The sequence below is a fragment of the Salmo salar genome, chromosome ssa10, assembly GCF_905237065.1.
Source record: "Salmo salar chromosome ssa10, Ssal_v3.1, whole genome shotgun sequence".
NCBI lineage: Eukaryota > Metazoa > Chordata > Actinopteri > Salmoniformes > Salmonidae > Salmo > Salmo salar.
In genome coordinates this window covers 52,611,319-52,623,460 of record NC_059451.1, presented here as the reverse complement: position 1 = coordinate 52,623,460, position 12,142 = coordinate 52,611,319, and the positions used below count along the sequence as shown (strand labels likewise).

The following is a 12,142-nucleotide window of genomic DNA, read 5'->3' as shown; positions in this document are numbered from 1 at the left end:
GAGGTGTTAGACTACTGAAGCTGTGGGGTGTTAGACTACTGAAGCTGTGGGGTGTTGGACTACTGAAGCTGTGGGGTGTTGGACTACTGAAGCTGTGGGGTGTTGGACTACTGAAGCTGTGGGGTGTTGGACTACTGAAGCTGTGGGGTGTTGGACTACTGAAGCTGTGGGGTGTTGGACTACTGAAGCTGTGAGGTGTTGGACTACTGAAGCTGTGGTTTCCTGAGCTTGGGGTGTTACTACTGAAGCTGTGGGGTGTTAGAACTGAAGCTGTGGGGTGTTGGACTACTGAAGCTGTGGGGTGTTGGACTACTGAAGCTGTGGGGTGTTGGACTACTGAAGCTGTGAGGTGTTGGACTACTGAAGCTGTGGGGTGTTAGACTACTTAAGCTGTGGGGTGTTAGACTACTGAAGCTGTGGGGTGTTTTATTTTGCCATTCCATCTAGATCTCTACCATCATCACCTAAATTCCAAGCCACCTCCCAAACACAAATATATACACACACACACACACACACACACACACACACACACACACACACACACACACACACACACACACACACACACACACACACACACGGTCAATGAAGCAACCCTTTGGACTAATCCCTTTGTATTCACAGCACCATTCCCACCAAACAATGTCCTAAAGCCTAATCCCTCACCCAACACAACAGACCTGGGCCACCTGCTAGCACAGCTCTTATAGTGGAGAACAGAAGCAGAACAGAGAAGGAGAAACACTGACCAACCTAGAGTCAGGAATGTGTTAGCCCACTGAACTAAAGCCTATGCATTAGCTTGAGGATCTTATAGTCTTCAGGTCTAAGGCAGACGTTACTCAACACATGAGCCTAGTTCACCGAACGACCTCCATTACACATGCACAGCATAAATAACCATGTTGAATGAAACACACATACACAACACAGAACACAGAATACAGAACACAGAACACAGAATACAGAATACCTAATACAGAACATAGAATACAGAACACAAAACAGCCAATGCACGCATGCCTGCAAAAATACACTCTTTCCCCTCTCTCTCTGGCTGTGCTCATAGTGTGTTTAAGGGAAGTCATAGGAGACGGTTCTCTCTTCATCTGCTTCTGTCCTCATTAACCCATCTCCATCATGCTTTATCAAACCCCTCTGCTCCCCTCCCCCAACCACCTACACCCCAACCCCCCTCCCCATACATAGGCTTGAGATGATAAATGTTCCCCTTCCCTGTGGCTGCTGGGATGAGACAATGCCACACAACAGTAACGAACATCATCCAGCTCACAAACACAAAAGATGAAATGTGGCAGACCGGGATTCTGTTTGGAAGGGAGGGACCTTCTTTTTGTTTATAACTAAGCAAGCTCTTGTCTATCTCTCTCTCTCTCTCTCTCTCTCCAGGTCCAGGGACACTCTGTCTCTCTAACCGCCCTCTCTCTCTGCCTCTCCATCTCCTTGGGGTCCTCTTTATCTCATTTTGTTTCCTTCCCTGTGTGGTTAGTTGGCAGGGAAAGTGCTCTGGTGAGCATGCCAGGAATGAGAATATTTTTCATGAGTCTCGATGATAGAGCTGGGCTAGTATTAAATTCCCATATGAATCAGATCTGCTCTTTCTTGCTTTCTTTCTCTCCCTCTCTCTCTTTTTCTTTCTTTCTCCCTTTCCACCTCCATATTCTTTCCTTGAAGTTTGGCTGTTTTGTCTTTCACCAGCATCCCTGATAGCCAGCCCCAGTAAAGGGGGGGGTAGAGTAAAAGAGGGGAACAGACCTAATACAGTCTATGGCAAATCCATGAAACAAACAAACTGGTGGTCTCAAAAGACACAATGTTGAGTCTCATTCATGGAACACTTTTGAAGGCTGTGAACAGACGCCAATCTATGAGTGTAACAGGATTGTAAGGAGCTGTCAGTCACATGTGCTAGCACTGTTTATCCCACCTCATCTCCTCATCATGTACAGGTACAACTAACTGTATTATGTTCACAGCATTGGATCCTGTTGTAAACAAACAAAAAGGATTACAGGAAACCACTAACTCACAGTCAAAATCCTACAGAAACCCTGCAGGTTGTTTCACAGGAAAGAGGCCACAAAAACCATTTGTGATTTTTCCTGTAGAATTCCTGTATGGACTTGCAGGATTGCTGTAGGATTTGCACAGATGTATTTTTTATCCCAAATTAAATTAGATAGTCTGAATGGACTGTTATCAAGACAATAGTATATTAATGGTCTGTTATGAATTATGAAATTACAATGTAATTACTATGTTGTGCTTCAGATATACCTACCAGTTATTATCTAATGGAAAAATGAATCATACCCAGACATAGCAGTTTCCATAGCAACGGATGTATCCAAAGCTCCTAATCGATTTTACACAGATGTTCCGTTTAAACGTTCTGACTTCTGGCATTAGGGTAACCTGTTAATCTCCTGTCTGGTTCTAGGGGGTTAACACACAATCACCATGATGGGACCTCCTAGACCTGGACCTATCGTCAGGTTAAAACACCAACGCCACTACCCATCATACCACGCACCTCCAAACAACTCCCACTACCATTCAATGTCATTATCAGTTAGTAACACAGGACAATCAAGACTACATCAACCTACCAACAGTGTTGATTATGTTTTAATGGTTGTCTTGTTTTGTACGCGTTTTACAAAATAATAAAATGCAGTACTACAGGACATTTCTCAACGTAGCTCTTTATTAGCTAGCTACAACGTGCATGTTCACGTATCTCCAACCATGATCAACTGACCATGACCTAACCATCTGGGTGGTCTTAACCAATCATAGCACAGTATGATAAGGCGGTAAAATGCATCCAATTATAATTCAGTATGTTTACACATATGAATATTACAATGGTCTTGTTACTTTGTCACATAATGATCAAGTAAAGAAAGAGGTTAAATATCTTTATCTAGCGCTGTTCTTATAGAACAGAGCAGATCCAATCCGTCCAATGCGTAGGGAGGTAATCAGGAAGACCACTTCGGGTTAAGCCTTCCCTGTCCCAAGTTGCCCAGGACAGATTATTACAGGCAGGCACTTGCTACTGATCTTTACTATGCCAATGTGAGTGACCTGCGGCTGGGGCATTTAGGAATCACCACTGAGTTCTAAGAATATACCTGGAAAGAACAGGCTTCTATTGTTACCACAGAACAGGGCCCCGGCCCAGCTTGAACTGGCTGGCATGTCCCCATCTGTCTGTCTGATCGATTGGAAAGGAAACCTGGCTATGGAACGTAGCTAGGCTATTTGAGCTGGCTGATTCTGTCTCACATTTCAAATGTGTAATACAGCATTTCCAGATATAGTCTACAGCAGACCATAGTCTGAGTGGACAAGGTCTCTTTCACTTGGAGGATATAATTGTAGGACTATTTTTGTTAATTTAAACATATTTGAGGCTGCTACTGGGGTGGAACTAGTGAATAATTGTGTTTTTGGGGTGTAGTTGTGTTTTTAATTTAAAGGCATAAATAGAGGCCAAAAGTCGCTAGCAGATTAAATCAGAACGTCAGCTTTCTCTGCATAAATTAACCCTACTAAACCAATGATGCCCTTCTAAGCCTACTGATGACAAAATATCTGTCCCCTTCACTTTAGGACTAATATAAAGAAATGTTTTAAATTGGGGTGACGGAAATGGCTAATTGTGTGCACCCACTGGTTGAGGAAAATTATACTTTTTAGAACCTGTGCTTTGCTGCAACCTAATGGTGTATCTCGTCATTACAACCACCGAGGGATTTATAGATCCTTCTCGGGAGCCGTAGATTTACGGTAAAGCAAGACGTGTATCTTTTTTTCCCCGTAGAACAGGAAGAACATTTATCAGTGAATACGAACCAGCAACATGTACAGCCGATGCTAAGCTTTTGACCTATTAGAATAAACTATAACATATTTCTTTAAAATCGGTTACTAATGTATTCGAGGAAGGATGTCGTCCGATTTAATGTTAGACTTCGAGACTCAAGAACAACAAATGATGAACAGTGAAACTGGCACCATGTCCATCGACCAGGATGGCGAGTGGGGTAAGCAAGCGTCACTTGCCAACAGCTAACGTTAGCTTGCTAGTGTAGCGCTAAAGAGAGACACTTACTCCTCGGAAATGTGTACCACAAATGTCAACATGTTGGTTGTGTTTACGATGGTTATACTCGATCGAATGAATGTTCTTCATTTGCCTGCTTATTGCTAACATGGTAGCTAGCTAGTTATTTGGCAAGCGGGCTAGCTAACGTTTACTTAGCTGCCTCAAGTCAGTAACCGCTATCGCCCACTGGTAGCTGTTGCCATGTCCAAAAAGAGAACGTTTTACAATCTGAATTCTCTACAATCTAAGTTAAATTATTTGTAATTTCTCTGCCCTGAACGAATATATTTATTATTATTATTATTTTTTATTTTTTGGGGCGGTACTAGCTAGCCTGTTAGGAGGGGTAGGGTTATGAATTCGCGAGAAGAGATACAAAAAATTTTGATTGCTAAACGTCTTCTCCTTTTAGTCATAGATATGGCCCAAAATGTACTCTTAATTAAGGAGCCAACCTTTACATTTTAAGCGAAGATAGAACATTGAGACAGATATTTTACCGGATGTATAAATGTGAAGCATCCGGTTGGCGTTTCCAATCACTACCAAGATGGAGCGAGATGGATTTTGTCCGACATTTTGCTTATGTATTCATCGATTAAACATTTGATCTCAATGCAGTTTTCTGTTTCTAAAACTAGAATCTATTACAAACAGAGTGGACACATGTTTGTAGACTTGACCCTTTTGCCAAAGTTCCCCAAAAATTGCGTTGTTTAGAAGGAGTGTACGAGCACTTCAGAGTAGGCCTTCCCTAACGGAAATATGCAAATACTTGCTAGAACGCGCCAATCGGCTAGTGCTTGTCTCTGTAATTTGCTGCCATTGGAAACGACATGTTGTGTGGTCTTTCTTGGGTTAGTTGTAAAAAATCTTTGCCTTAAGGTTCAAGAACCTGATGTTATTTTAAGAGGTAGACTGGCTCTGGCGGCCAAAACAGCCAAATCGAAACGTGAATCGATTATTAATTGCGATAGGGTTCTAGAAAGATAAAGCCCTTTACTTTAATATCACATCAAAAATAATTTCACTAATGCAAAATATACACTTACTGTACACAGTTTTAACCGGCTTTATCACAGTTGCAGCCAACTTAATTTTTCAGTGACAACACGTTTCTGGTGGCCTTCTTCAGTTGCATACAGGTGTTCGGAGCATGCTAGACAGCTAATTTCCACAGGTGGCTCTGTTTTACTGCTGTCTTCTGTAAATATTGCCTGTAATGAGGGTAGGGGCTCTTAACACAACTCCCTCATACAGAAGATACCTTGGTACAATGACTCTTATGTGTTATGTAATGGAACTGAGAGTCATACTCAAATGTTATTGGTCACATACATGGTTAGCAGATGTTATTGCGAGTCTAGCGCAATGCTTGTGTTTCTAGTTCCGACAGTGCAGCAATATATAACAATTCCACAACAAATACAGAATACACATACATCTAAGTAAACTATAAGAATGTATACATATACACATGTGTATGAGCAATGGGCTAGGCTAGCCTAGGCTTTTCTAGAATCCAAGAGTGAAATGCTTACTCACCTCTCTCACACCTACAGGGTCATTGTGCAAAATGGTACGCAGCATCATCTGGATTTGTGTGCAACAAAAGTTCAACATTCACCTTCTGCTACCATTTCTGCCAAGCCGTCTACGAGTACAATTTCATGCATACGTTCGATAAATCCAACGTATGCACCGCACAGAAGGCACTGGAACTGCCTCTGTAACACAATGCTGCAAGGCAAACGCAGCGTTTCATTGGAAATAAATGGACTTCTGGTGTACCAAAACGCTATGACGCTGTTGTGTGATGGAGGCGTAACATGTAGACTCTAGTGTTGTCACGATACTGGAATTTTTACTTCGATACCTTTTATCACAATACTCAATACCATCACGATACTCTACCAAAACAACACAAATGATACCAAAATAAGGCGTATTAGCCAAAGTCACAGACAGATCTTTTGATTTCAATATCATTCATTACATTAGTAATTTTAGATAATTTTAATGTAAGCATTAATGAATCAGTTATACAATCAAACATTCAATTTGACTTTGGTAAAAAAGAAATCTAACTACATAATAGTAATAATTTGTTTGAATAGTAAATCTGTAGTCTGTTGATAAACTGGGTTAATCAAGATGTAGCCTAGGTCTATTCACAATACAGGTGAATGCATATTCAATAGGACTGTGTGTATGCATTGAGTTATTGATCTTGTTCTGGCTGATTTTTTATGGATGAAAAGAAATCTGTTTCCCTTCCATTTGGCTCTTTATTTTATTATGCTGATCAACAACGTTTGCATAGAAGAAGCAATATCTTTTATAAAAGTATGCACCGTCTCTTTAAAGGGGCAATCAGCAGTTGTTACATCTATTTTTGGACTTATAAATGTACTGGCATGTATCCATTGATTCATAAAGAATAGAACTTGTAAATGCCTCATGAGCTTAGTTCAACTGTCACACCCCATCAGAACCCAAAATACAAGCTTGTTTTACTCCAATGGTGTAAACAACGAAAATGTAAACAAACACTATATAGCCTCAAAACATGGTTAAAAATATGATTTTCATATCATGGATGGTCATTCCTTGCATCCATAGCTCTCTGTCTATGAATTTGTGTTTACATTTCTCCAGCCACATCCCTCAGCTTTTCACTGTACCAGGGGCGGGACGCGGCTTTGTTATTGTTTCTACTGCTGATTGCTGCTTTGAGACCCATGACATTCACACAGTCTGTTCGAGGCTCGAGCAAAGATGATCTTGACTGGGGGAGACAAAGTGAATGAATAATGTTTTTTGTGACAATCCGCTTTGTAATCCAGCAATATTTTGCGTTATTGTGTGTTTCACAAACAAGGTAATAGGGTAGTGAAGTGATTTTAGCTTCAGCTGTAAGCTAGCAAAGAAAGCTAGCCTACAAAGCTGGAAGCTTCCGGTATCTTCTTGCATTGTAAAGTGTTCTAGCCTGTAATGGACATTGTTTTGCCAACAGTAATGAACAGTTTCTACATGCCGTGCTGCGTCGATCAAGTGTGTTAACTTCTGTGCAGCATAATGTGATGCAGCCCAGACTCCCTGTGGGTTCAGTGGTTCCTCAGGACAGACTAGAGTCAGTATGAGAGGGGAGATAACATGATACAGTCCAGACTCCCAGTGGTTCCTCAGGACAGACTAGAGTCAGTATGAGAGAGGAGTTAACATGATGCAGCCCTAAAGCATTGTCTTCAACGAGGTCTGAAGGGCCACACTAAAAATTGGTTATATTTCCTCATGGTCAAAATGAACAAAAAATAGTCCTCTATCCATCGTTTTTTTTATTCTTTGATGCTCTGTGACAGTCTAGCTTAAATTTTTTGTAATTTTTAGTGAACTGGGCATTTCAAGAAAATGTACTATCCAATATGTCTACACAGTTTAGATTTGGTTTTAGTCATTTTAAAGCACATTCCAATTTTTAAAATGTTTTTATTTAACCTTTATTTAACTAGGTAAGTCAGGTAAGAACAAATTTTATTTAGAATGACGGCCTAACCCGGACGACGCTGGGCCAATTGTGAGCCACCCTATGGGACTCCCAATCACGGCCGGTTGTGATACAGCCTGGAATCGAACCAGGGTCTGTAGTGATGCCTCTAGCACTGAGATGCAGTGCCTTAGACTGCTGCGCCACTCGGGAGCCCTTACAAACAGGAAAACGTAAATGAAATGTTTACTAATTTGATCAAACAAGTGGGCCATCAGTTATGCATTACCAATGTGTAAATAATAAGTGAATAGCCATATCTATGACTAAGAGAAGCCGTTTACAATATGAATTCTTCTTTGTAGCCCCATATGACTAAACTGTGATTAACTATCTGACCTGACGTTGTGGATAACTATCTGAAACAAGTCAAGACATCTGTTAAACTAGCCTTTGATGAAAACGGTAGTTAGTCTTTGGCGAAGGCAACTAAGTATTGTTTTCATGTAAGGCTACTGTTAAATCAGACGTGTGTGTCTCTTGCTCTCAAGCAGACATCAGCCTGTTTGACGAGCTGGACAACCTTGGAGATGCAGACGAACTTCTTCAGGCCTTGGAGTGTGTGGGATATGTGAGTACAGGAATACACAGACACACTCTAGGCAACACTGTCCCTTAAAGTGGAACTGACAAGCGTTTTAACTACTTTGCAGATATGAAACAGACAATCATCATATCAGTTAAAAAATATCAAATTCTCAGTTTATGCTACAAAACCAATCGGTTCTATTTGATTACAACTTCTATGATGTAGAGTAAGGCGTTGTTGGCAGAATAGATGGATGCGGATCAATGCATGATTCATATCATTCACCAATAAATGTCTTGGAAGTCACACAGATATTTCTATCGGGTTGTAAATCACAGCTGGTATGGTAACGTTGTTTGGTTCCTCCAGCCATTTAGGAATACACTGTTTCAGTTTCAAAGACTCAATATTTTGGGGTAAAAACAGATGAATGTAACAAAAGCTGTGAATTCCAATACAATCAAACTAGCAATGGCAATGATCACAGGTCAGTCATACCATGGCTAATAGGCTAGCTATTTATTTACCAAGCTAAAAAAAAACGGAGTGTAATGTTAGTTAGCTAGCTGCCCGGGAGGATGTTGTCATTGGACGAGTGGGTGATTGGGCCGACTCCCCTCCCGAGAAAGATATATCGCCCAGCCCTTTTAGTGTTTTGTAAATGATGGCAGGCCCGTGTGGCAAATGGCTTATTTGCATATAGGCCTACTGTAGCTCTGATTGGCTATGGCACAACGGTCTGTGTAGACTCCGGTACTGGACAAGACAGATGTTTTTTTCATTAGGTTTTATTTACTGCAGTGTCTGTTAATTGTACCAACACACAGCCACTTTCCCACTCTATATATTGCTATAGAATTTTCACAAATGCCTTTAGTATACATAATTTCCAAACATTCTATGAATGACCATATCTCCCTTGTCATAAAATGTAAAAAAGAAAATGCATTTAAAAGCATCATATTCTTCCCTGGGGTTGTATATGAACAGATCTTTTAAATAAGATTTCATGTTGCTAAAACGCTGTCAGTTCCACTTTAGAAAATCGTAACAGACCAGATTCACAGTGAACCATCATAATGTGAAGTACAGTGATTGTGTGTCTGCTCTGTTTAACCCTCTAGGCCGGCCCTGACCTCGACTTTGACATGGACCTGCCTCCCTGGAGCACTGACACAGGCAGCACCTACACAGGTGTGTCTAATCAGGTCTATGGTATAAGGTGATATTGTATTGGACAAAAATTGTTTGAACATGTCAGTACCAGTATTTCTCTCGTGTAAATTTGAGTGTGGACTCTCTCTCTCCTGCACATACCATGAGCTCTGTGTCCTTGTCTGCAGATGGGGATCTGAGTGTGGACTCTCTCTCTCCTGCCCGTACCATGAGCTCTGTCACCTCGCCTGCATCCCGAGAGGCCCTGTCACCTTACTCCATACAAGTAAGTCCCCTGTCTCTCTCCAGTGTGTTTCGCTGTAGGTCATTTTGCATTTATGTTTTTGATGTGCCTATTTTGTATGGCTGGGAGTATTTCCAGTGTGCGTCTAGGCCCATCTGTGTTAGTTTGTGTTTTCGCCCCACATGGTTCCGTTACACACGTTGCTACCTCTGCCATCTGCTTTTGCAATCCACACACACACACACACACACACACACACACACACTTGAGCACCTCATTAAGGAAGGTCTGAAGCACCTTGTCAAACTAATTATCCACCATCTGCCAGAGGTGTGGCCCCGCCCCCTCGTTAAAATGAGGTGATGACAACTCTGGCCATATTAGCATAATGTAGCAGGCAGTTGTATTCACAGCATGTCAGAAAGAGGACTAGGGTTAGATCTTGTGACCCTACACTGCACAATGTTTATTTCTCCTGCCTTTATGATCAAGGACATTTGTGCCTACACCTCAAAGATATTTTGGATGTTGCCAACAGCATCAGTCGTCAAGAACTTTGTAGTTCCTTTTAGCAAGATATATGGCAGCGGTGGATGGGGCCTTCCTTGGCCTTACATCTATACAATCGGCATTATAACACTCAAATATTTTGTATTTTTGCAGTGGTGGTCACAGTTTAGCAGTTGTGGTGCGCTGCGTCTAAATGCATATAGGGGAACACTGGACCTTCAGGAGGTATTGTAAAACCTCATACAGCAGTGAAGCATGATGGCCTGTCTCTCTGCTGCCCTCTACAGGATGATCTAGCCATATCTCCTCAGCCCTCTCCTGCCGTCTCTGTCTGCTCCGAGTCCAGCGGCTTCTCAGAGCCCCCCCTGCCCCTGGCCAAGAGGGCCCCCAAGAGGACCAGTCAGGCCACGCGAGGTCAGACAGACACCTCTCCATCATCATCATCCTCCTCCTCCTTTTCTTTGATATTTTCTTTGATATCAGGCTGCCATTTCTTCCTGTAGTTACATTGGCTTTCAGTGAAAATACTGTATCACTCTCCCTCGCCAGTCTGTTTCTGATTTGGAAATATGTTATTGATTGACTTTGTTAGTTTTAATGGATAGGAAAAAGTATGACGACTCAAGCCAAACATTAGTACAACCAAACAACAGATGTTTATTGGTTCAAGTCCATTCGCCCTGCTTTCAATGATACATACAATGGCATCTGGAGGGGGAAGAAAGCTCCATAAAAAAATGGAAACGGTTGTGAATTCTGATCTGTCTCACAGTCAAGCCAGCCCAGCCAGTGAAGATGCCTATCCAGCTCACCCCCAAGGTATCCATCCAGCCCAGACCAGTTGTAACAGCTGTAGCCCAGCATGCCGCGGGCCCTCTCCAGACCATCATCATCCAGCCCCTGCAGACCACCCTGGTGCCTCACCCTGCTGTGGTCAAACCTGCCCCTGTCAGCATACAGCCAGCGCCACCTATAGGTGAGTCTAAAACTGCACTCACTACACTATAATACATATTATAAACTGGGTGGTTCGAGCCCTGAATGCTGATTGGCTGACAGCCGTGGTATATCAGACCGTATACCATGGGTATGACAACTTATTTTTACTGCTCTAATTGCGTTGGTAACCAGTTTATAATATCAATAAGGCACCTCGGGGGTTCATGATATATGGCCAATATACCACGGCTAAGGGATGTGTCCAGGCACAACGCAATGTACCACAATGTACCACGGCTAAGGGATGTGTCCAGGCACAACGCAATGTACCACGGCTAAGGGATGTGTCCAGGCACAACGCAATGTACCACGGCTAAGGGATGTGTCCAGGCACAACGCAATGTACCACAAACAGGAGTTCCCTGATCCTGGTGCAGAATACACAGTGTTTCTCCCTCCCCATATTGACTGATACCATTCATTTCAATAATTAAAAAAAAGACAATACAAGTAAGTGTCTACTAACATTTTTTATGCAGAATGCCAGGTCTCTGTCCATTCAGAGACATCAGTATCTAGCCTGTCTGTCAGAGTGCCTGGTCTCTGTCCATTCAGAGACATCAGTATCTAGCCTGTCTGTCAGAGTGGCTGGTCTCTGTCCATTCAGAGACATCAGTATCTAGCCTGTCTGTCAGAGTGGCTGGTCTCTGTCCATTCAGAGACATCAGTATCTAGCCTGTCTGTCAGAGTGTCTGGTCTCTGTCCATTCAGAGACGTCAGTATCTAGCCTGTCTGTCAGAGTGGCTGGTCTCTGTCCATTCAGAGACATCAGTATCTAGCCTGTCTGTCAGAGTGGCTGGTCTCTGTCCATTCAGAGACATCAGTATCTAGCCTGTCAGAGTGTCTGGTCTCTGTCCATTCAGAGACGTCAGTATCTAGCCTGTCTGTCAGAGTGGCTGGTCTCTGTCCATTCAGAGACATCAGTATCTAGCCTGTCTGTCAGAGTGGCTGGTCTCTGTCCATTCAGAGACATCAGTATCTAGCCTGTCTGTCAGAGTGGCTGGTCTCTGTCCATTCAGA

General features: G+C 42.4%; 1 protein-coding gene across 2 annotated transcripts in view; it reads left to right on the top strand.

The window, feature by feature from the left end:
• The first annotated feature begins 3,797 nt into the window (after positions 1-3,797).
• atf6 (activating transcription factor 6) overlaps positions 3,798-12,142 on the top strand; it is a 137,927-nt gene continuing 129,582 nt past the window's right edge. The window contains exons 1-6 of one of the 2 annotated variants that reach the window (XM_014123469.2): positions 3,798-4,076; positions 8,180-8,256; positions 9,339-9,408; positions 9,558-9,655; positions 10,411-10,537; positions 10,896-11,099. In XM_014123469.2, coding sequence (XP_013978944.1) covers positions 3,980-4,076; positions 8,180-8,256; positions 9,339-9,408; positions 9,558-9,655; positions 10,411-10,537; positions 10,896-11,099 — 673 coding nt within the window. In that variant the 5' untranslated portion in view covers positions 3,798-3,979. Of the gene's footprint in view, positions 4,077-8,176; positions 8,257-9,338; positions 9,409-9,557; positions 9,656-10,410; positions 10,538-10,895; positions 11,100-12,142 lie in introns of both variants that reach the window. The other variant, XM_014123468.2, reaches the window with a different exon arrangement.